General features: G+C 40.2%; 1 protein-coding gene across 1 annotated transcript; it reads left to right on the top strand.

Annotated features, from left to right (window-relative positions):
• The first annotated feature begins 265 nt into the window (after positions 1-265).
• On the top strand, positions 266-23,969 carry LOC116711560 (carnitinyl-CoA dehydratase). Its single transcript, XM_032550896.1, is given in 8 exon segments — positions 266-804; positions 2,674-2,844; positions 7,612-7,709; positions 9,740-9,787; positions 9,789-9,885; positions 20,307-20,456; positions 21,444-21,559; positions 23,182-23,969. Coding segments are annotated over 8 exon segments (930 nt in total). The 5' UTR covers positions 266-662; the 3' UTR covers positions 23,290-23,969.
• Positions 23,970-25,358: the final 1,389 nt, after the last annotated feature.

Raw genomic sequence — 25,358 nt, forward strand, 5'->3', positions numbered from 1 at the left:
CTTAAAATTGCACCGTTTTAAGACTCACGCATGGGAAACAACAATGTCTTGCGAGGCGATTGTCTCAAAATTCAAACAAAAACCTTGTTTTATTTGGATTTTATCTGACTAGATAAAGTAACCTGCAACATAATGCTGCCACCAGTTCTGTGCTACTTTGTGTTGCTCAAGCACACATCCTGATTCAAAGGAAAAGTTTGATTGTGATGTATATACATGAATTGAATTAATAACAAAAATCCAAATGAGTTCAAGTTCTATAAATTAAGATTTTCTTTTTTGAAAGAATGTCAAACCTTTAGTTTTGGTCATGGTGAATGATTATTGGAGCATGTCCTGATGACCAAATAGAAGGGGCGACATCACAATGAATCAAATCAGAAACAGATTTATAAAATGTGACTAAACCCAGAAACTAGATTTTATCGAGGATTAGCGCGCCCTCTGCTGCATTTGGGCCGGTATGACTGCTGCAATGCACCAAGTATATGTTTGTCCCCAGAACCTTCAGCATTTTGACTGCGGTTTCTGTCAGGACCCGTAACAGGGTTGCGCCTTCCCAGCATAGCTCAGCTGTTAGACTGACTGGTTTTAAAAGCGTTTGCGGGTCATTTCGAAATCGTTTGTGAATTTCTGAGTGTTCCTCTAAGAAAGTGTTTGCAATGCCGCTAAAACATTTTCGGGCTCTTGGACAAGTTTTCGCAGCTACGCATCAAGGCAGAATATTAAGTCAGTGTGGGAGCATGACTTTGAAAACAACAAAACCCTACAGCGCTTCAACGGGAGGCGAAGACGAGGGGACAGGTAAGAGTGTGCAGTAGCGTAATGAAAACTGTAGGTGGCAGCAGAGGACACCGTGATGACACTGTAGAAGAAGGCTCTGACACACCTGTAGCTCATTTGACATCAAATGCAGGAAACTAGACGGGGATGGAAACTGCAAAAATAACACAAACTGAACAATATCAGCTACTGTAAGTCCGGAATGACTAACTTCAGATTTTTCTCGTGAAAGTTTACGTTTGTAAAAGTAAATTATAGTAAGTCCACTGTAGAAAACAGTGATGTAGACTAAAAATGTCTGATATTTTGTATCGCAAAGGCCAAAAAAATAAAAAAAAACCAAAACGCCATGATCTTTTTGGTAATAAATCTTGCACTTCAGTCAAGACTGGTTTCACAAACGCAGAACATTCCCATTATAGAAAAGGCTCCTTCATTATACAAGTTATGTTAAGTGGTTTAACTGCTCTGCTCAACAGTACTGAATAATTGTATGTTATGTTAGAAACATGAACTCCGAATGTATTGATTCCCTGAACTAGCGGTAGAAAAAATAAATGTATTAATGTGTCAATTACACCGTCAAATTTTCTGGTTTACTGACAATCTCAATTAGTTTCTTTTTAACACGTGGATTGGTAACTATTTCTGCAATATTTTGTTCCCTGGTGTACATTAAATGTTATTCATTCCCAGTTTGCAAAGTTTCCAGGAGAAAATTTATGCAGCTTGTATTGTTAAATGAAACATTGAGAATATGAAGATGAGATGATATATTTGAATCTTGCATAATTTTGATTAATTCGTAGAACTCGGGGTATAGATATTTATTTATTTTTTTTACTCTACAGCTTTGGCATCATTTGAAAGAACATTAATCGAACACAAGTAAAACGGGAAAAAGATGATGGTCCATCTCCAGTGGTTGTTAGACAAGAAACAGACACACAAAAAATGGCAATTTTGAGTATCCAAGTAATCTAAAAGGCATGTGTTTGGACTGAGCAGAGGCAGGAGTACCCAGAGAGAACTCTTTTGCTCTGCTTGCAAGCATGCAATGCATGTTCAGGGAGAACATGCAGGGATTCCCCAGTGATTCTTGCTACAAGACAACAATGCCAACAATTGCTCCACTGTGCCGCCCCATAATAAATATGTTGATCAAGATATTGTTCCCAGAATTATTCTGACCCAACAAGATGGATGTAGCATAGATCCTCGGAATAGAGTAAAATATAACATTTAAGCTGTTGGCAACTATTTGAAGCCATCACAAATTTAACATTTTCCAATGTTTTTATATCATTTTGAGATCAATTGCTTTTAATACTACTTGTGTGATTCTTTAGATATACTTCTTTATTTATTTATTCAGAATTTCACATAAAGGCGGGATGCAAAAGTCCCCTCCAGTGTTTCCTCGTGTTTCTGCCACAAAATGTTCCTGAAATAAAACTGCAAACAACGTCCCACAGAGGTAGTTAAGATGCGGTTCACTTCCTTGGAGCTTGCTCAGCTCTGTGTAATTACTGTGTTTGTTTAAGGTGTAGCAGAGTCGAAAGCTCGCCTGAGACAAATTGCCTTTGCTTTTCATCCTCCACTGAGTTTGGTTTAGCAGTCTGTGTCAGCGTCTCTCACGCATCCAGTAGCTTTGTTTCCCTGGCCTCGTCTCCTCTGGAGGCAGCGTCCTGTGGGTGTGGGAAGCAGCTGGAATCCACGGGATGAACCTAAACAATGTCAGGTCGGCTGCCTGGTCCAATCTCGAGCCACGATACGTAGCGCACATAAACACAACTCACATCAGCGCAGACATTCTCCTCCTAGTGTTGTGATGTTTTTTTTTTTTTTTTTTTTATAATCTGTGCATCTCACACTCCTGTCTGCCATTAGCTGCAGGTCAGACCGTGGTCTCAGAGCGAAAGGGATCCGTGGTTACCGTGGCAATAAACCGCCCAGAGGTGCGTAACGCGGTGAACCAGGAGACAGCGGGGCGTCTGCTGGAGGAGCTGCAGGCCTTCGACAGCGACCCTGACTTGAACGTGGCTGTTCTGCATGGGAAAGGTAGAAAATGCTAGCAAAATCTTGGGTCTCTGCTTCATGTCAATGAGAAAAAGATTCATAGCTTTTTACTTTTCTTTTTGATTTTAAAATTGTGCATTTGTCGTCTTTTGCTACCAAATTTATACCAGTCAGAGAAAAAAAGTGTAAAGCCTGAGACGTTCAAAAGGTAAAAAAAAAAAAAATATATATATATACAGTAGAGACCAAAAGTTTGGACACAACTGTGTGTCCAAACTTTTGGTCCGTACTCAATACAGACCAAATGTTTGGACACACCTTCTCATTGAATTCAATGAGAAGGTGTGTCCAAACTTGTGGTCTGAACTGAGTACAGACCAAAGGTTTGGACACACAGTTGTGTCCAAACCTTTGGTCTGTACTGTATATCCCAGATTGGACTGTTCTGAAACTTCCTCCTCCTTCTTCCATTTTTTTGCACGGAAAGCATAAAAAAGTGCTATATGACGATAAGCATGTGGATAAAAAATGTTTGTTTGTAACCTTTATTTCATCAGGAAGAGAAACTCATTAAGATTAAAAATCTCTTTTACAAGTGTGCTGTGCTATACTATAACAACAAAAAAAGAAGATAAAAACAAGACAATTTCAACCTTTAAAACATTTTAATGACAGAAATATAAGATGAAGAGATGGTTTATTGGTTCAAATAAAGAGCATTTACACTTTTGTATAAATATGTGAACTTTTTTCTTTTTTTGCCCCCCTGTTTCCACTGCATTTATGAGGTTAATAACAAATGAACAAGGTGGCGTTAGTGTGGTGTTTTGGGGAGAGACACGCTCCTAAACCTTTTGAATTGATTTAATTTTTTTTTCTTCCGCATCATAATTCATTCATGAGCTGTTGATGAGTATTTTCTTTTAAGTTTAATAGATTTCAAATCACTGACATCTGCTTCTCACAACTGTGAAGAAAGACTTTAAAATTGTTTCTGTTCTGAAGCACAAATGAAAACAGCCACAACCCATGTGGACTGTCAACAGATTTTGAAACATTATTTTAACAAATAAAATTAACTCCAGTTCTCGCCATACATTTTTATATTCATGAAATAAGTCAGTTCCATGATACTCACAGAAGGTAAAAAAAAAGCAAATGACAAAACTAAATGGAGTAAAAATTGTCATGTCAAGGGACCTATGAATGTGTGCTGAAGAAACAGTTCCAATGTTTGTTTATTCATCCTTTGGGACACATCTCTCAGATTACAGATATTTAATATCTGTCCTTGTTGCAAACTTTATCTGTCTTGGGGATATAAAATCTCCATTTAAGCATTACTTCTGTAAAATAATCACAAGTTAATGCTCTAGAGTAGAGCTCTTTCCCGTTTTCTCTCTCTTCACTTCAAAAGCAAGCAAACAGGAAGTTTACGCAAGCAAAACCCATTTCAAGTGGTTTTCTTACACTTGCACCTGTCCGTTAACTTTGTACTGAATTTACACGAGTTGAATCGCTTTTACGGCAATACAACAAAATCACTAAACATCACACAGCTCTCAAAACTAAAGCATCTTCTGTTTCCATCATCCCTTCAACCTCAAAATACTTGGATGGGAATGCCCGGAAAACCCAGACCGTGAACACAAACACCTGTGAGGTGACCTGCCCTGGCGGACCAGGATCATGTCACAGCTCTAATCATAGCACATGGTTCATAAACTCCTTCCCCCAGTGGAAACATCGTCTTCAGCCGGGGACCAGGCTGTGTGAGGTGTGCCGTGGCCTCAAACTGTATAATTTGTTGCCTCTCCACACGATGGCTGCAGGCGGCTGCAGTCTACGTAGCGGCTCGCTTTAAACGGGCAAAAGTCAGCCTTGCGTTTCAGCGATCACACCCCACATTTCTGTCAGGCGGGCTATCGTCCGCTGCTGCTCCATCACGAGAAGCCGGCCGACCCCTTCGGCGGTGATTAGCAGCGCCTCGGTGCCGTAAAGTGACAGGCAGGGAGGTTCCAGTGTGGATGTAATGTTTCTGCAAACATACGGAATCCATTTAGGTCAAATTAACACTGACACAGTCACTCTCTCAGCTCGCTCTTTTTTTTTTTTTTTTTTTTTTTACTTATGATGTTAAGAGTAATTGCTTTCAGCAGGGCTTGAATTTGCTGGGACATTTGTTTTGATGATTTCACGTTCAGATTTCTGGGAGTAGCTTTTTAGCCAGGAAAGCTATGGATGCTGTGTCAGATGTGTTACTTAACATGACTAAAGGGACGTAGCAGATGCTAATTGGGTAATGCAGCACTGCTGTCACATTAAATAAATGCAGAAAGTGGCGAATCGTTTAATATCATTTTGTTGTACTTGGATCATTTATAGAAACTGTAGTGAATATCAATGAGGGTGAAGGTAATGGCTTCAGAGATCATCACATATTCTTGGTTTAAACCTAATATTAAGCCCTCTTAAGCCTCATCAATAAAGTGAATTACTTTCTATGTTAACATATTGGCTCTGAGCCACAAATGCCACATCAAGAATTTGATGTCGAAGCAGCTAAATGGACCTACTGTTTTTTTGTCCTGATGAGTCAAACTGAATTAAACATTAAAGAACTCTACTGTCTTGTTCAATCAGATACTTTTATTTCAGTTCCTGTGTCAAATATTTTGGCAGCTCAAGTATAGGAGCCCCCATTGTTTTGATAAGTAGGAGATGCTTTTATCTAAAGAAACGTACACTTATGTGGAGCTCTATGTCTTTGTCCAGTTCGACCTCAACCTGTTTGCTGGAGAAGTTGGGGATCAAGATAACAAGATAGCGATGCAGCTCTCTGGACAGGAGTAAAATAATTTTGTACAAGAGCAGCATTATGCTGTAGGATTCAAGATTAATGTAGGGAAAACCCCTCACCACCTGCTCCAGCTGTGTTGTAAACTACCACTCTGTAGCCAGAATTAATGTCACAATATTCAAAGTTTTCATCGTGGTGGAACTTTTTCATATTCACTCACAATTCAACAACACAATGTAAAATATTTTATTGGGATTTTATATCCCAGACCAGGAGTCGGCAATCTTTTAAATTCCAAAAAGCGTTTTTGAACTCATCGCTATAAAATAAAATTTGTCTAGAGCCACAAAGCAAGATAGATTTTATTAATATATACCAAATAAAATGTTTTATTTTAAAAGCTGAGATAATTAAATTAAAATTATTATTATGAAATGATTAGCTGTCGCATATCGTACTGTCACGACATAGTGGTAATGTTAGCAAATGTGTAAAAAAACATACTTTATGAAAGTCACACACTACTGCTTTAAAGGACCACTGCAAAGTGGAAGGAAAACGACGTGGGTTTCACAATCTGAAAAAGTATGGCAGGCGTATTTTTTATTCAACCATAAATCTGACCTTTATGAAAGAGTGGCAAGAAGAAAACCATTGTTGTCTAATAGCTCCAGGCTGGGCAGAGCACATGATGAACACGTGGAACAAGGCTTCTACAGGTATTTGGTGCAAATTTTGAAGCCAAAATATGCACAAGATCCCCCATGGTGAGACATAGTGATGTTAGCAAGTTCTCTTTAGCAGAGACGGGGAAGCTGCTCCGAAGACAGATGCAGATAAGGTGTGAAAGAAAACCTTTTGAGACTGAGACTGGGGTTTACCTTCCAGTTGTTCAAAGACCCTAAGCATTCAGTCAGAGCTTACGTGTCTTGGTTCATATCAAATCATATTCATTCATCAAAATGACCCAGTCAAAGTCTAGAACTAAATGCAATCAGTGGGCTTGAAAAACTATGTCCAGTCACCCTCAGTCTAATGTGGCTGAGCTTGAACTTTTTGTCAAAGAAAGTTGACAGACTTCCCTTCAATTCCAACCATCTACAACCTGTTGAGTGAGGAGGGTTAAACACAAATGTGAGCCACACTTGGCAGACCTTATGTGCAGATAAAATAACCATGTGTCTTACTCCTTCCACTTCATGATTGCACACTGCTTTGTGTCGGTATATTGTGATTCTCCCCATTCAATATCTCAGCTGTTGTAACATAACAAAATATAAAAAATGTTCAAAGAGGCATAAGTGGCACCACAAATTAGACTTTTACTGCAGACGTCTCATTTGTTTTTATTGTGTGTAAAATGATCATTTTGCATGCTTAAAGGACATTAGTCTGCCCTCATAATGCATCATCTCTTTCACGATAGTGTCGCATTTTCTGGGCTGATGTCTTGTGAATAAAAACACGCAGCTCTTGCTCCTCAAGTTTCTTTAAAAGGTCTGACTGGTGTAGGACGCTCATTTCCAGTGCTGCTCCCATAAACAGGATGACACACAGTTTTTCCTCTAACAACCCAACGCTGACCCACAGCTGTAATCAGAGCTCCCAGTTGATGGGTGTTGCTGGCACATGTGTTCATTACGATCATTCTCATTACTGTCACATTACAGAGAGAGGAGGATTTTATGAGTCCCTGCCTTAGACAGTGACATAGTGTTTGTTTGCCTCTTGGGCAATGTTGTAATTACCACATGAATCCTGTGGAAGAGATCTGTGGCTGCACTGCATTACTTGCCCATTAATGAGAGTATGATGCATGTGAGCACATGTACCGTCTGCGCCTATGCATTGAATTTACATCCTTTAGGGAAGGAGGAGGATTTGTGTGTCGGCGAGCCAAAAGAAAGCAAGCTGCAAGCCAAATTGCAGCCTTTTTTCTTTTTTTTTCTTCTTCCTCATCATTTTCTTTTCCTCTCTGCCATACTTTGTAATTTTGCGGTCTCTTCCAGGAGGGAATTTCTGCGCTGGTTATGATCTGAAAATGCTGGCCAATCAAAAAGCCCCCCTTAAATTGGAGCAAGATGTCACAAAGGGTCCTGGCCCAATGGTGAGCAGAGCTCGGTTTTTGATTGCATGCGTGTACTAGTGAGGTTTACATCTACATTTCAATGTCATGTAAATCTGTAATCATGTAAATCGTAAAATCTAAAGCCAGAATTTCAGGCTGCTAGTAATTGTTTTTATTTTTAAATGTTTGAGAGAACAGGTAGTTAGGAACATTTTTGTTTTAAGTAATGAAGTAGAAGAGAGATGCCTCTAGTACTCTTCTGCTACTACTGTGTATGTGTTACAGTACCTGCCAACATTTGTACCTTTGTTTTTTGACATTATAGCCACAAACTTCCATTGAATTTATGAGGAGGGGAGTTATGTTATTGAGAACACAAAGTAGAGAATAATTAAGATGTTGAATTAAAATGAATGATAAAAAGAAATGTAGATACTTGATTTTCAAATGTTTACACGTAAAATCTTAAAGGTATGATGTACATTCATATTTGGCCTGTTAATTATTATATGGAACAACCTTTTCGCAATTACAGCTGCAAATCTTTTGGGGCATCGCTCTACGAGGCTTTGCACATCTTCGAACCTGTGATTTTGACCCATTCTTCCTGGCAAAAATAGCTCAAGCAAATTTAGATTGGATGGTCCGAAGAGCAATTTTAAAGTCTTGCCACCAATTCTCAATGGGATTTAAATCTGTACCACAACTTAGCCGTCCGAACACACAAATGTACTTTGAGTTACTCTAAAATAGGTCATCAAAGACCAGTCCCCTCCATGTTTTAGATATTTCCCCGCTTCATCATATCTCAGTCTTATAAATGGGCGATTGGCAGTTTCCTGCTCAACCTGATGACATGCTGATGAGCTATTTCAGCCGTTTGCATCAGCTGTCTTGGAGCAAGGACACATCTAAAACATGGAGGACGCCAGACTTTGAGAACTGACCCTGAAAAGCCCTGATCTAAACAATTTCAGTGTTGCTCTGGCTGCATGGTTGGGGCATTGACATAGCTCTCTGTGTCTATGAGCATGAGCGTAGGTGGGGGCAATAATATGATAGTCTTTACACTGACTACTCAGAAGGGAGCAACAACAAAAAAAGAAAAACAGAAAAGAAAGAACAAATTGATTTCTCATTATGATATCACTGTTTCGGTTCCATTTGTTTCTAAGAGATACATTTTTCATGAGTGAAAAATTAATGCCACTCACTATTTAGGAAACATGTTTCGTAGTTTTTTTTTCTACTTCTACTCTCTCTTCCCTGTCTTTTTCTTAATCAGTTGCAAGTTTGGCGCCACTGTCTGACCAGAAGTAGCATTGCCCTGGACAGGCTTTCTATTTGGATTGCCAAGCATTTAACTCCATCTTCTCTGTCATTCCCACAGCACAATTCTGCCACCACCCTGTTTCAGTTACACATATACAGGGGCTGAAAACAAATCCGAGCAATCAATTTCATATTTTTATTTATTAAAAAAATGACAGCCAAAAATTGTTTTTCTTCCACTTTATATTTATTTTCTCCTTTGTTTCAGTCTCACATAAAGGTTAGTGGTTCTAACTTGCAAAAGACAAAAAGGGGGCAACGAAAGCCTAAGCAATTCACTGTAGCTTCATGCTCTCTTGCAAACAGTTGGTATGGATTAACAGTATCTAAATATTATACAGTAACATTTTTATGGAGAGTTACACTCACCATAAAAATGCTTGGCCTGCGTGTTGCTGAAGGTGGTTGGGATTGAGTGGACCTCCTATGCAGAACATGAGACCATTGTACCTCATACAGGAAAAACAAACGTCTTCATTTGTTCAGCTGTGGTCAAAACTCGAATCCTCTTGTTCCTCATTTGTTTGACAGTCTGAGAAATGAATTAGAAAATGAAGCCTGGAACATTTTACCGAGTAGCGCGTTAAGAGCATAAATCGCTGTGGAGTGGTGATGATACGCACGCCTTGTTTACTCTGTTTACATCTTGCATGATGACTTCAGTCCTTTGGATCGCCATACAGTGTAACAATGTTTTGCGTATGTATGGGTTGACTGATCCAGCCAGTTTCCTCCAGGGTCCGTCCCGTCTGCAGCTGTCGAAGCCGCTGATAGCGGCCGTGAGCTGGCTACGCTGTGGCCGGAGGGTTGGAGCTGGCCCTGCTGGCTGACCTGAGGGTGGTGGAGGAGAGCGCCGTCATGGGGGTCTTCTGCCGCAGATTTGGTATGTTGCTCTCTGCCTTACTGGCCTAATTGAGATTTGATCACTAGTTTTGAGCTTTTACAACATCTGCAATAACATCAGGTCTGCTCACTTACTTATGCGGGCTGCTTTTATTGCAGCTTGGTTTTGGCAGAAGTAGTTTTCCCCTTATACTGCTTTGGCCTGATAGTAAAGATAACATCCATAGTATTTGAGAAAACTCCAAGAATGATTTATCTGTCAAGCTCAAGGTTGTTGAGTCCAGTTGGAATCTGTTGTGACTCTAAGGGACCTTTTCAAGGTGGAGACATGAACAAATTTGTTAGGACTATTCTTTAGGATGTGTAAGAGTTTTATTCAAACATATTTATGCTGTAAGGAAAGACTTCAAAATCACCTGTAGTTCAATCAGTGTTACCCTTAAAACTCCATTTGAAGCAAATGTAACCAAGAGGTTTTACAGATACTTTACTCTTTTAAGTTGAGTTTTTTGGGGCGTGCTGTGGTGGCGGAGGGGTTAGTGCGACCCACATTCAGAGGCAACGTAGCCTCGACGCGGCTGTCGCGGGTTCGACTCCCTGGACCCGACGACGTTTACCGCATGTCTTCCCCCCTCTTCCTTCCCCCTTTCCTGTCAGCCTACTTTGAAAAAGGGACACTAGAGCCCACAAAAAGACCCCTTGCGGGGCGAAAAAAAAGTTGAGTTTTTTGTGATTTATGAGTTCTCTTCCCTGTGGTATAAATATGACATGACACTGAGGTCCATATCCCTGGGAATGTATTTTGGACTGGACAGGGTTGGGTAACCTTTTGAAAGTAAAATATGCTAGCTGCCTCTGACAGAGAAGTGAAGAAGAATCATCATTGGGTCTTGAGGGATGAAGCCATCATGCTCAACACCACATTCTATCTGTATTTTTATCCAGAAATACATGATCACCAGTCATCTGACTCCCCAGGGGTTGATCCTACACTCATTTCAACTGGACCATTTCTTTATTAAATATTTGTCAAAGATTTTGAATGTTTACCTCAGAGTAAACTCTGTGCCTAACCAGAGATGAAGTAAACCGTCCTTCAGGTTTGACCTGGTCAGAGTTGGCTTGTGCTGTTTTACAGCAGCCAGTTCAGTCATCCATCTTAGTTCATTGGAATCTGCCCTGTATATTTAAGAGTGAACAAACTTCCAGAGTTTCCTGTTTCGAAAACAACATTGTTCACCAGCTACAATGTGTTTTTATTTTCTTAAACAGAAGGATAAGGCCAAAGTCATCACAGGGTGGCTTTCCTCTGGAAATGGATATCTCTGCAAACGGCCAAGAAGTTCCAGATTAATTTTTCTTTGATGCTGCTTATTTTAGTCTCAAATGCTGCTGCTGCTGCTACACAGTAACTTTCATTGTTGCACATTGTGAAGCGTTTTTGTTCTGGCAAGATCAAGCTAGTTCTTTGGCCCATTTCTGACCAGTTGGATGTACTTTAATGTTATGGCTCTGCAATTGTCAGAGAATGGGCAAAGACCGAGTTCCTCTGCCCCTTTTCTTCCAAGACAGCTTTAGCTTTCAGAATCTCACAGTTAATCAGCAATACTGTGTGCTTTTGACAATGCAGCAATAGTTTAAAGGGCAAAAACCTCTATTAATATGACTCTTCCTAGGTAATGACAAAAAACATTTTCTTAGGTGTCACTAAGTATTCCTCCCAAAGTCAAACTAGCAGCTCAGGAATCTTGTATTAACCTTTTCTTTATGGTAGGTATTGGTTTTATTTGAGGAAAAAAAAAATATAAACAGGCATTTCAGGAGTTGTGTGTTGATAAACTTTGCCAATCTAGGGAAAGTCTCCTAAATTAAACTTTATGGTCCTTAAAAAAAAAATCAACACTGATGTTCACATTTTAATTTTTTTTCTACTTTTAGTAGAAGTTAGCATCTTTCAGTTTGATTCTAGAAATGTTAAAATGTTGTATTTTTTTTTCTCGGCTTATGATACCTGACCCCAAAAAACAACCGTCTGTTTTCTTTGCATCCAAGCATTCATCATCTGTCTCGTAGTACCAGGAAGTCGACTTTGTTTCTATTTTTCAGCGTCGTTACTATGTCCTCTGTTATCACCACAGCCTTCTCGTGTTTGTGCGCAAGGACGGGGCCTCGAAGCGATAACGATGGTGACCGTGACCTTTCGGCTTCATGGCCACAGTCTGCTGGGCAGCCTTGATAAGTAGAGGAGGAAACAACCAACTGCCAGGTTTCCACAGCGTAGCCAAGCAGGGCTTACGGGTTATTTATGTCACAATTTCCTTATAAACATTTTCCCTTTTTGGCATTTTTACTGGTAAGGCTTGCCGGCTGACTCAACTATACTTCTAAAGCATCGAGTTTTCTGCTGTAAACACACACAGAGCTGATCCGGATTCCTCCCCCCAAAAAACCCCGTCCTGCAATTCAGCGTGTAAAGAACGGCTTCACTTCCCTTCAGCAACTCTTCTATAGATTTTAGCTATGCTTCTAGAGGGCTTGAAATATAACCAGGGTGTTTATAAATACAGCTTTTTGCTATAAATTACAGACAGTACTAGACTTGCAGTATAAACATGAAAAACTTCTCATTTGAAGCCTGTAATTTAACAGGGGAGCATCCTGGCAGAGCTCTGAGTCTTTTGTGTTAAGTGTGTTGTCACTTTCCAGTTTAAGAGACATCGTTGGGCTTCTCAATTTTAATACTTATAACAATTTTTCTTTATATTACTTTGTCATTTAAGTTAGTGGAATATACAGAAATGAATATGAACAAAAAATACACTAAAGTGAATTTTTTCTCCACCATTTCTTGGCTTGAAAAAATCTGATTGTCCTCCCGCAGTCAAACAGATTTACAGAGAGCATTTGTTTATTTTCTTCACTTTTATTAAACGTTCATAATAGAAAGTAATTGGAAATAATTGCCAACTTATGCTTGGACCTACCAAAGTGCTGCAAACAGCATAGCTGCAGTCATGTTTGCTGAAATGAAGCTCTTATTAGACATGACATCCGATTGTTTCCTAACTTAACCTAGTTGTAGCCTCAATTCAATCAAATATATATATGTATATATATTATATCCTTTTTATATAGCTTAAGTAGACACTAATAAATTGATTGACTCTAATTTTTATGCCTCATGTTAGTGATATTTTACCTGTTTGGCATCCTGTCCCTTTTTTTATGGTTCTTTGAGTCACTTTTGTCGCTGTCAATTTTTTTCTCCCATTCTGATGTGTTTTCATTTATTTTTTTGCACTTCAGTCATAAGAAGTCAGAAATTTTATCTGAATAACTGTCATTAAGGCTTCATTAAAGTGTTGCCAGGTTGGTGTTTCTCTGCTGATACATGTAATTAAACACATGCAAAGTCAGGTGATTCAAAAGCACCTTATTCACGCATTTGTTTTTTGGAAGATGAACAGAGTGTACATCTTAAAATTACTTTTCATTTGAGTAATTTTACACATCTGTACTACCTTTTCGGCTACTTACCTGAACAATGGTTGGAGAGAAATGTTGGAAATTTCAGAGTGTATTAGTGCAGGTTTATTCCTCTCTATCTGCAAACGCTCAGTAAATCCAGCATCTTCCATCAGATCAAAACTCTGTCAGACAGGGAGAAAACTGGCTGCGGTTTTTACATATTAAGTTGCACATTTCTCCACCAGTGATTAATTTTGTGGTGTGTCATTGCCTCACACTTTCAAGGCTTATTTGTCAACACGTTTGAGTTGTTTCCTCCAGCTAAGTTAAAACTGCTGTTTTCTTTTATTTGATGCTACAGTTAGGAACGGTTATTACTTTTTCGCTCAGGAAGCCATGCATATTCATGAACATTTTTTCTGCAAAGTTTAACCTTGCACAACTAACGTCTTAACTTTTCAACTCGGACGTTGGTTTTCTTTAGATGTAAATATAGATAAAGGGACATTAGAAGAATTTAATGAAGCAGAACAAGACCTACGGAGGATTTAGAAGACAAAAAAAAATTAACTTTGTTTTAAGCCAATTTAAACGACTTAAAAAAAAAATCCCTTTACCAACAAAGGCATTGCTGTGCTTGAGTTTATTTAAAGATCCAATGTCTTTTAGCCATTATTTCCTTTTAATGGACAGATTCTGTAACCGATTTTGGGTAGGGCACAGATGGCGGTCGCCTGAGGGAATCCCTGGTGGCTTTGGAGTTGAAAACCCCTCGGAGACGCGCTGTGCTCCTCTGATGTGGGCCAATGGCTACCACAAGGATTTGACAGTTTTCTGGCATGGTGTTGGCTGCCGAAACCTGCGGCTTCCTGTCTGGGGCCCCTCGGCTATGCCAGAGAGGAAATGAGAAGGAGGAGAAGGTTGCATCACAGGAATCTGGCATTAGAGTCTACAGCTCTTTGAGTTCTCAGAGACCTGAATGAAAACCCACAGTGCTTACTTAAATCTCCAATGTTATTTTGGCTCCTTAAACCAGAAGAACAAGTAAAGCAGGAAAAAAAAAAGCTGGCATATGAAAATGTAACTTAAAAGTACTAATATTTCATTCAAGAACCTAAATCCTGGGGGTTGTTCAAGGTTGATCCAGTGTCACCCCTTTGATTCTTTATTTGTGACTGAAAATGAAACCCTTCCAAAATACACACCACCTAATCTTGTGCATCCTTCAAGTCCCCGCTTCTTTTCCGTTTCCCCTCGTCAGCTCTAAGTCCCGTCTCCGTAGCTGTGCAAGACTGATGGAGAGGAAGAAAAGAAGCCAGGGTTTTGAACCAAAGTCAAACCGCAATCCAAGAGCTAACTTGAAATCAGCCAATCCAAACACCTGCTCAGAGAGTCTGAACCTGACCGACATAGTGCACTGATTACATCATCCGACTTCAAACCAGCTCTGTTTAATCTGCAGGATTTTCCCTTCATGAGGAATGAATGAACAGAAATGTCACGCTGTTGTGTTTTGAAAATAGACAGGATTACAACTGAGTAAACACATGTGAGCATCTCTCCTTTCTTTCTTTTTTTAATTCGAAAATATTCAGATTAAACTAACTGAATTTACATTTGTCTGAAAGCAAAACAAGACTCTTCAAAATAAATTTGAATAAGCCTTGACCTGTAGTGCAGATATTATGTGATAACTGCAACGCCTTCCTGTAAATTCATTTTTACATTACAAGTTTTCACACAACAGTAACTTTTTTTTTTTTTCTTCATTTCATCAAGTTCAAACTACAAAACTCAATCTATTTTTGCTGGGATTTTATGTCAAACCAACACCAAGTATTGCATAATTATTTTGTGGAAGAAAAATCTTCAGAGGCTTGAGAGAGAACATTAGCCAACAAACATCATCATGAAAGACCGATGAACACAGCAGGTTGCCAAGTTTGGGTGAAGTTAAAAACAATGTCCCAAACTTTGAAAGTCTTATTGAGCACTGTTCAGTCCGTCCAAAACAAAGTGTATGCTATCATTGCAAACTTAATTATACACGTCTGTGTGCCAAAGCTGACAGCATGGATAAGGTCAAAAGAATCCATGGGGCCCATAGTAGCTCAGGAGTGACTATAGACATCCACACATCAGGTGAGAGAAACTCTTCCCCTGATTCTGTGGATGAGTGGAAAGAAGAGAGTCATTTTCTAAAAGAAAGGAACAGATCATGTTTACAGTTTGCCTCAACTATGCAAGCAATAATTTTTTTTTATTCTTTTCCCACGGTGAAATATGCTGTTGGTCTCATCATGCTGTGATGAGACCAAACTGGGTAGAGTTGATAGGAATAAGAGTGGAGCAAAATACATGGCAGTCTTTGTTAAAAAAAATAATGTGTTAGAGGCTGTAAAAGACTGGAGGCTTACCTTTCAGTAAGAAATCAACCCTTAAAATACATCCAGGGCTACAATGGAAGATAGAAGCACCTACTCAAAGTTCAGATGTGAGAATCTGGTGACGCTTGAAAATGTATGCTAGGAGATGCTTTCTATCCAATCTGATTGAGCTTGCGCGGCTTTGCTAAGAGGAATTGGGAAATGATTTAGTCTCTAGATGTGTAACAGTGGTAGAGTTATACCTCAGCTCCAGCTCCAGCTATAATTGCAACAAAAGTCATTATTCTGGGGTTCTTAATATAAATGCTTGCCACACTTCTTGATGTAAAAACATTTGAAAACTATGTACTATTTTCCAAAGACGTGTGGCAATTTCTTACTATTGTGATTTGGCCTGTTGCAAAAAACCCCATTTTTTTCCCATTGATGTTTTTGGCTGTAACATGTACATGGAGTTTGGGACATTTGGTGGCCTCATTTTCATCCTCGTCGGTCAAAAGTCATGAAATCAAATTAAAAGTGTGGCACCCGTCTCCGACTCAACTCAACTGAAATACTTTAATTGATTCCCAGGCAAGCAATTCAAAGCTTCAAACTTCCTCTTGAAAGTCCGCTCTTTCGCCTCTGTCAATTTAGTCTGGAGTTATCCGGAAACTGTTAATCCACATCAAACTTAATCGCATTACCCTCATGGGAAGCCATTGTGGTAGGTTTAGCTTTGATGTGGTCAGGGTGCCAGCAGGACCAGGAGCCAGCTAGAGTCCCTGAGTGTGTCATGTTTCACAGCGTTCTTGCTTTATAAGTGTGTGGACTGGCGGATGTTTGGTCCCAGCTAATTTCCAGATAACCTTTTCTGTGAATTTTAGTGTTTTCAGGGAGATATTACCAGTTAGATATTAATGACTCGTGTATTGTGCTGCTTCCTCAGGGCTAACGCATATCAAAGTGTGCAGAAAGCAGATAAAACACAACGATTCTTCTTTCTTCCAGACTTCTCCTTCATTCCCGTCAGATAAGCAGTGATGACCCCGTGCTGCAGGAAATGAGCTGCCTCTTACATGTGGTTATATAACAATAGGCTGTGCTGACTCATGTCCAACCTGGCAATAACAAGCCTCTGTTTTGAGAGTAGACTTATCTGCATTTAAGACAAGATGGCTGCAGACTTCTTTTAATTGGTTTGTCAAATACTGGGGAGTAAATGGTGAAACGGCGTCTTATTTATCTCGCATTCAGATCACTAATGCACAATGCCTTCTACTAAAACAAAAAGTCTCCACCTCAAATCAAACACAAAGTTTTTAGTCGAAAGCTGCATCAAGGAGCAATTCACCAACGTCTCCAGTCTTATTATGTGTGACAAAGCAGAGGTCTGTCAAACAGCACCCGAGAGATTGCACTATCAGAGAGACCATGGGCGAGGAGGTGCAGGAGACGGCCGCGGAGGATAAGAAGGGAGATCCTTCCGGTTGCTGATAGCAGTGGTGCCAACAGCAGCACCAAAGTCAGACAGACTGAGGTCAACCTGCCTCTTTATCTCTTGGTCTTTAAGTCAGGCTTTGTCCTCCTCTGGCTCGCTCCACCTCCCTGTGTTGTCACACTGGTTTCTCAAGTCGTATTTCTTTGTTGCTTAATTTTCCACCCTTCTGGGTTTATTTTCTTAGTAGAAAACTAGGGCTAGCTTTAATACCCTCTAGTTAGAAACAAGAAATGTAGGCACAGAATTTTGCTTTAAAAACAGGGTGACATAATGTTTTTTTCTTGACACAGTTTAGGCCTCTTGGTACCATTTGAGTGTAGTTGCTGACCATGTCTGTTCCTTTATGACCACAGTGTACCAGTGTTTCTTGATGGCTGCTTTCAGCAAGATAAATTCACAACTGGTTTCTTAAACATGACAAAAAGCTGACTGTTGCCTAAAGACCTCCAAAGTCACCAGATCTTAATCTACTTCCTTTGAGAGGTGATAGTATGGTAGACGGCCATCATGGATGTGGACAAATCTGAGGAATTTGCAGGATGTTGACATACGTGTAATATCACATTTAAAAAAAAAAAAAATGTAATTGGCACAAGAGGCCTTTATTGACAGTTTCTAGATACAAAATAGGCAAAAGAAAGGTGGGGAAGACATGCAGCAAGGTTTGCAAAATCAGGAATTGAACCCAAGACGACCACGTCAAAGACTATAGCCTCTGTACATGGGGCGCCTGCTCTAAGGCTACTTCAGGTAAATGTAACATTTTGAACACTTTTGGAATCTATGCCACAACAAATCTGGGAAGCTCTAACGATGAAACAGATTCCAACCTGGTTTTAGCAAGGAGCTCCTGATAAACAGCCCTGGTAAGTTTTGATAAAAAAGAGACCTAGATTCTTGCCTGACGGTTGAAAGCAAAGAAATTCATCAACAAGGGGGAGATGACTGGGGAGACTTAATATGTCTGCCGTCCAAGTATCAAAAACTCCAGCATTTGAGAACTGTAAAATTTTGTATTGTTGGACAATAAAATGGAAATCTGACAAGATTGAGATGATTTATGACCTAAGGCCACTGGATTACCATAGATTTATTAATAACAACAAGAAGAGAGGAACCCAGTAAGGAGGTAACAGAAGTGTCCTGGACCAAATCCAACTCCATAACACGTGCCTTTTTCTCTTTTTTCTTTCTTTCTTTCTATTTTTATACCAGGGATCTGTGTAATTTGTATATTTGACTAAAAACCAAAATAATTCAGGTAATATTAGTGCTATGTTCCACCTGCTCTAGGTGTTTATCTTCAAAGTCTGTGTAAAACACTTCTCTGATTACAATCAGCTGTAAAACTGGATGAAGTCTCGTGTTACCAACAGTGCAGAAACCCTGTGCAGCCTGAGCTTGATCAGAATCCCTTCTCTGCCACATGTATGGCAATCAAACAAAGAAAAGCATAAGTACAATCTGATCACTTGTTACCGTTTCGCATGCAGAGAAGAAGAAAAAGGAAAATGCAATCTGAAAGGAAGCATGATGATGTGGGGTTAGAACAACATGTTCGACACATGTGCTCCCAATAAGGGGTGGTCAGATGGAATCAGTGACTTGGAGGAATTAGGGAGTTGGGATTGTGGTGTGGAACCGATCGGGAGAAAGTGTGCCAGTTCCAGCTGGTGCTCCTTAGAAATTAGGATAAGTGCCAGAAGCTGACTGTTCCTTGCAGTGTACTCGCTCTTTCCTCCTAGCCCTGAGTTTTTGTGGGACAGGGAAATAATATATAATTAAAAACGTTTCCTGTGAGAATACCAGTGAGGAGTTTGAGCTCATATGACCAGATGTAAAGAAAGTATAGGAGCGTAGCCATTTCAGAGCTTTGTTCCCCCTGACATAAGCAACCTGTGTTTCCAGGAGTATTAGATGCCCTTATTACACTTACACAGCGGCTTACCTTGTAGGGAATAGTTTACCTTATGTTTTTGTTTAGATTTTGAGTATATTCAGAATGTATTTTTACAGGAACATGTACTTTCACGCATGTACAAACTCCTTTCCATTTGACCAAATGTTATTTTCATGTATTAATGATTTAAATTAAGCCGCCCACTGTTTCCAGGCCTTTTAACTTGTTAAAGGGGATTTGATCAGCAGTTTTTAAGGTTTTCTGAAATTATTTCAGTTTTTTTTTTCTTCTTTTGGCTGCTTTTTAACTCATTTCAAGTAGGCAGCAGGAGAAGACGTTTCATGTCTAAAAGCCTGTCTACACAAATGAACAGTATTTGAGAGTATTTATTTAAAATAAAGTTTGAAGATAAACATCAGGCTTCTGGCCTTTGAGATTCTGTCCGACGTCTTGTAAACATCAGGACAAGAAGCAGAAAAAAATGTTTAAGTCTTAAGGCCCTGTTTAATTCTCATTCTGTCTTAAATTGACAACTTGGGTTTCATTAATTTTGTAGATCAACCCATGGACAAACACAAACTCATTCAAAAATGTAATAAAAGGCCAGTCCTATGCCTTGGTCAGGTGTTAGATGGGAGGTTAAGTCCAAAATTGCATACACTCCTGGCAGATTTCGATTTGAAAAAATGTGCATTCAACAAAAATATTCCATTGTTTCTGACAGGAAATGAGACTATAAACTGTGCTAAAGGAGTGATAAATTTTAAGAAATTGTTTTTAATTTACATTTTATTTTTAAAAAAAAGCCATATCATTAAATTACATTCCTTCTTAATGATCAATTGAAAAGTCTTTATTGGCATGGCAGCGGATGGGCCCATCTTATAATTCTTGAGGAGCCTTTTCATGTTTCCTCTGGTGTTTTGACGATGTATCTTTGAATATAAAAGACCTCCTTGCCGTCATCCTAATATTTAGCTCCCTCCACAGATTCTCTGTCAGATTAAAGCTGGGACTCTTGCTGGGCTACTCTGAAATCTTATTTTTATTTAGACTCAGATGGAGCATGCTGGTAACTTTAAAATGTAATTAAAGAGATATCTGAATAATTCTTGGCTCAAGTTGTAGATCTCAAATAGTACAAATTGGATTTCAAGGAGTTTTGGGAACTCTATACTTCTATTTGTTTAATTTTTTTGTATGCTTAAACCTTAATGTTCTTCTAGGAGTTCCCCTGATTGACGGAGGGACAGTGCGGCTTCCTCGCCTCATTGGTTTATCAAGAGCGCTTGACCTGATCATGACCGGGCGGCCGATCGGGGCTCAAGAGGCTCTAACCTACGGACTGGCCAATCGTGTTGTTCCTGACGGACAAGGTACTTAAAGTAGTTTGAATATGTCGCCTTTCTTGCATGTAGTTTTTTTTTTTTCTCCAGAACTTGAGGAGGAAACATTTTGAACAAGTTTCTTGTTGAAAGCTGGGTATTTATTTGAGCAAATTGAAACGTATTCTTAAAGATCTATTAAGGAGTGAGCTGGAGTCCGAGGATTGATGCGTTGCATTAGTGCCCGAAAGATCCAATGCAGTTTATGGTTCTGTGTGCTCGTTACGACTCAGTCTCTCATTCCCTCATCTCCCCGCTTGGACGTTGCAGGATGATTAGCTAAATTCTTTCAGGAAGTTCTTCTACCCACAGTTTATCCGCAGCCTAATTGGCCCTGTGAAGGATAATCACTTAGCACACATTTAACATCAGAGGGAAAGGAAGAAGTAGCAGCTTCTAAACATACAAAGGAAGCATCAAAGTGTGCCATCAGCAGGGTTAGTGTTTTCCATAGGAGGGACCTGGATTAGGTCCAGGGCTTTGATGTGGGTCCGGAGGTGTAGTGACGTAAAGCTAGGAAACCTCAGCCGCATTATGAGGAGTCTTTTCCTTTGTAACTCTTCATAAGCGCTCTGCATGCATTTTCCATCACATGCAGCTGCATTTGCTGTTCCGCACACACATACATTGTGTTTGTGTGTCTAAGCTGCCGTGGTAGTTTTTGAGATGCGCCATATGGGTAGATTCTCAGGGCGGCATCAAGAAGGGGTGTTTGGACAAACGCAACGTTTAAAAAATAAAAAATCAAACCTCTCTGACAGTTACACCTTTAGCAAACATATTGCTTTTATGTTTGTCCACTCAAATTGGATTTGAGGCTACCCACTTGCTTAAATCGTACATGATTCTACATGCAGGAATGCTTTGAATTTTGTCCTCCAGAATTTTTTATCATTTTCCTGCCTTTCGATTGATCGGACGGTCGCTCATGCAAGAACTGCCGCTGGTAAACTGACTCGCTTTGCGTTGCAATCACAGCGTTGCAGGCAGCCGTGCAGCTAGCAGAGCAGATCAGCTCCTTCCCTCAGCAGTGTCTGCGGACAGACCGCTCCTCAGCCGTGTACAGCTGCTACGACGCCCAGTCCTTCACACAGGTATTTTTCGTTTTACACAGTCCACAGTAGCACTAGTGTTTACGTGACGGATCGGTTTCTCAGTTTACACCCGATTTTGCTTCAATGACTTCTGGTCCTCCACGTTCACCGTACAAATAAATGCACAGCAGAAAGTTGTTCAAAGTTTTTAACACCTGATGGCGTCTTAGCACCAGAAATTCACCAAAGGGTTTGAGAGTAAAGGGGCCCGATTACACACATTATTTGCAATGAAATTTGCAAACCATGATTTACATAAGATATTGCACAAAATCCCAATGAAACACACAGAATTTTGTAGCTGTTATGGTATTTTGTATCGTATGTAACGTGGTGGCACTATGGCCAAGAACAGAATATTTAGCCTCACTGGGTCTCCTAATTGTTTGGAAGGACATATAATGACTTTATAAAATATTTAGGCATATTCAATAAAGCTACAAACAGCTGTATGGAAATTTTATATCAAAGCTAATCCTGTACAAAGAATCAGGTCCAGTTATTGCTGCAAAAAAATGTTAGAAAAACAAGCCTTTGGGATATTATTGCTGAATATTAGTATAGCAATGTTGCATTTTTTTGGGCTATTTTTATTCTTTTCCTTTATCATAATATCACCACCACTCTTTGCTATCTGCCACTAAGAAAAAATCCATCACGTGTGGGGATCGAGTGAAAGTCATGTGAAATATGTTCCCCACTTGCATAATTTGAGTGTGTGTGTACCTAAAATATAAAATCCTACAAAAATATTGCATCCAATTGGTCCTTTTCGATTGCAATTTTGGACACATTAAAGACGCTGTGATTGCGATTTAATATATTGCAAACCTCCAGTTCTGATCTGAGATATTGGCCTGGGTAGTTTATGTAGATGAGTTGGCATAAGTAGATTTCTCCAAATGTTTGTTCAGCTTAAAGGTTTTAACCCCTCCATCCATCCATCCATCTTCTTCCGCTTATCCGAGGTCGGGTCGCGGGGGTAGCAGCTTCAGAAGGGAGGCCCAGACTTCCCTCTCCCCAGCCACTTCTTCTAGCTCCTCCGGGGGAATCCCGAGGCGTTCCCAGGCCAGCCGAGAGACATAGTCCCTCCAGCGTGTCCTGGGTCTTCCCCGGGGCCTCCTCCCGGTGGGACGTGCCCGGAACACCTCACCAGGGAGGCGTCCAGGAGGCATCCTGACCAGATGCCCGAGCCACCTCAACTGGCTCCTCTCGATGTGAAGGAGCAGCGGCTCTACTCTGAGTCCCTCCCGGATGACTGAGCTTCTCACCCTATCTCTAAGGGAGAGCCCAGCCACCCTACGGAGAAAACCCATTTCGGCCGCTTGTATCCGCGATCTCGTTCTTTCGGTCATGACCCAAAGCTCATGACCATAGATGAGGGTGGGAACGTAGATCGACCGGTAAATCGAGAGCTTCGCTTTTTGGCTCAGCTCTCTCTTCACCACGACGGACCGGTACAGCGCCCGCTTGACAGCAGATGCTGCGCCAATCCGCCTGTCGATCTCCCGCTCCCTTCTTCCCCCATTCGTGAACAAGATCCCGAGATACTTAAACTCCTACTTTAACCCCTGTCCTGAGTAATTTCTATTGGTTTAATTTTTCTCTTTTGCTCTGTCCAGGCCATGCAGTATGAATTTGATCACGGAGTTCAAGTCATCCAGGCTGAAGCGATTCCTGGGGCAGTCCAGTTTTCTTCAGGAGTTGGAAGAGGAGGGAAATTCCCCTAGCATTTCACATGTAGGAGGACTTATGAACTGTGACTTCAGGTGATCTCAGTCTATTGTTGCCACAAACTTGTGTTGCAGTCAATTGAATAATTACTGCTTTACAACATACAACAATCAAGAATATAAAACACAATGATGAAGTTTTGTATCAGTGCGGTATGCTTCATATGGGAAATGAAATCTTCATTAATTACATTATTTTCGGTATTAAAATAGTAATTTAAAAATAGCCCTGTACTTGAGCTTTTTGTTTTTTTTTTCATTTATTTAAAACGTATCAAATCATTTCTCAGAAATATTTGTGTGCTTAGCCAACCAGGGCTTTAACAGATTACCACAAAACAAACCCAACACAAACACAAAGGACTTCAGTGGCTTCAAAAGCATCAAACCTGCACCGTCTTGTCACCGATTCCTTGAACTGATGTGAAAACCACTTGATAACACTCTGCTTGCATATCTGTTCAAGCTTGTGTGAATAAATCCGAAGTCCTCTTGTCAGATCTGTGCCAGGTGTAAACATTCCTGTGGCTACGAAGCGGAGGCTTTAGCTTCAGAGACAAATGTGTGCAAATACGTTGTATGTATGGCACTTATGGCTGTTTGAAAGTTTGAACTCTGTTTTTTTTTCTTTTTGTTTTTAATAAACAAAGGTTACACAAGAAGGTCTAAACCCCAAAGTGTATAGCAGTGAATGCCTGTGGATGCACGATTGTGTGGGTGATCCACACACACGCACACACACACAAAAAAAACTCATTAGGTTTAGGAGGTGTCCTGTCTAGACGCTGTGATGACAGGACACAGAGCTCCTGTTTAATGTTTCCTCCTCCCTCTGCTTCCAGTTCACCCAGCGCACACACACATCACCTGCTCCACCTCGGGCCATAAACACACACTTGCAAGCATGCCCAACTGATCAGCGTCAAATAAATATAGCAGAACTTAAGTGCTGTTTAAGTTCCTGTCAGTCTGGTCGGCTCGTTTATCTGGATCGCGGTGACAGCGTTTGAGAGCACTGGGGTCCGGGATCAGCTGCAAACCCCCCAGCCCCCCCCCCCCCTTTTTTTTTTTTTTAACGATCTCGGTAATGTTTGTTTAATATGACACGACAAAAATTAATGGCGCGCGAAGCTTTTAACAAGGATCTGTTGCTTTTTGTTACCCCGAGCTGACTCACACGGTGCGAGGCGGTAGAAATGACCCATTTCCTTCCATCGTTTTATCCAGAAAATAATCACCGCTTTGTTTTCCTGTACAGTCCTGCAGCCAAAAAGGCTTCTTCTAAAAAAAAAAAAGAAAAAAGGAGAGAGAGGGAGAGAAAGAAAACCTAAAATAATTTCCACTGAAAGGACTGATTTTTGTGCAGCTTCAACACAAAATCCATGCTATGAATCAGAACTGTTTTCTTTCAAACAAATGGAAAAATGGCTTCTAAGAGGAGTTAAAAAAAAGACAAATAAATTACTTTAGTGACAGCAGATTTTTTTGGCGGCTGGAACTTTCTGTTCTGGTTTTATTATACAAGCCATTTGTTTCATACAAACTTTTCAGACTTTTTTTATTTAATTTTTTTACAGCTCATGGCAATATGAGATTCATTGTTTATAACCTGAAAGCCACCCAGCAGAGGGTATTTGTGTCTGCCTGGAATGTGTGACTTTGATGCTGCTTCTCACTCTTCACATGCAGATAAGATAGGCTCTGGGAGCAGCAGTAGCAGAGACACTGGGACATATGGACACCTTTGAGCCTTATCATCAGGACCATCACAGGCTGAAGGCACCATGGAGACAAAACACAGAGCAGGGGGACAGGAGTGATGGGAGAGAAAGACAGGAAGGGTAAACTACGGTTTTAAGGAGTTCTCTTTTTACCCTCTAGCTTACTTGACTTTTCTCTGCTTTGAATTGAAATCATAATGTTCACTAAGCAATTCATTGAGCGCTCCCCAGGAGCGGATGTCTTCGGAGTCTCGGGGAGATTTGCTTTATCTACTCAACATAAATTGTTTCTGTTTCCCACCACATTCAGGTGCTCTCACAATGGCTGAGTCAGTAAAACGTTCA

Source organism: Xiphophorus hellerii, chromosome 21 (genome assembly GCF_003331165.1).
Source record: "Xiphophorus hellerii strain 12219 chromosome 21, Xiphophorus_hellerii-4.1, whole genome shotgun sequence".
NCBI lineage: Eukaryota > Metazoa > Chordata > Actinopteri > Cyprinodontiformes > Poeciliidae > Xiphophorus > Xiphophorus hellerii.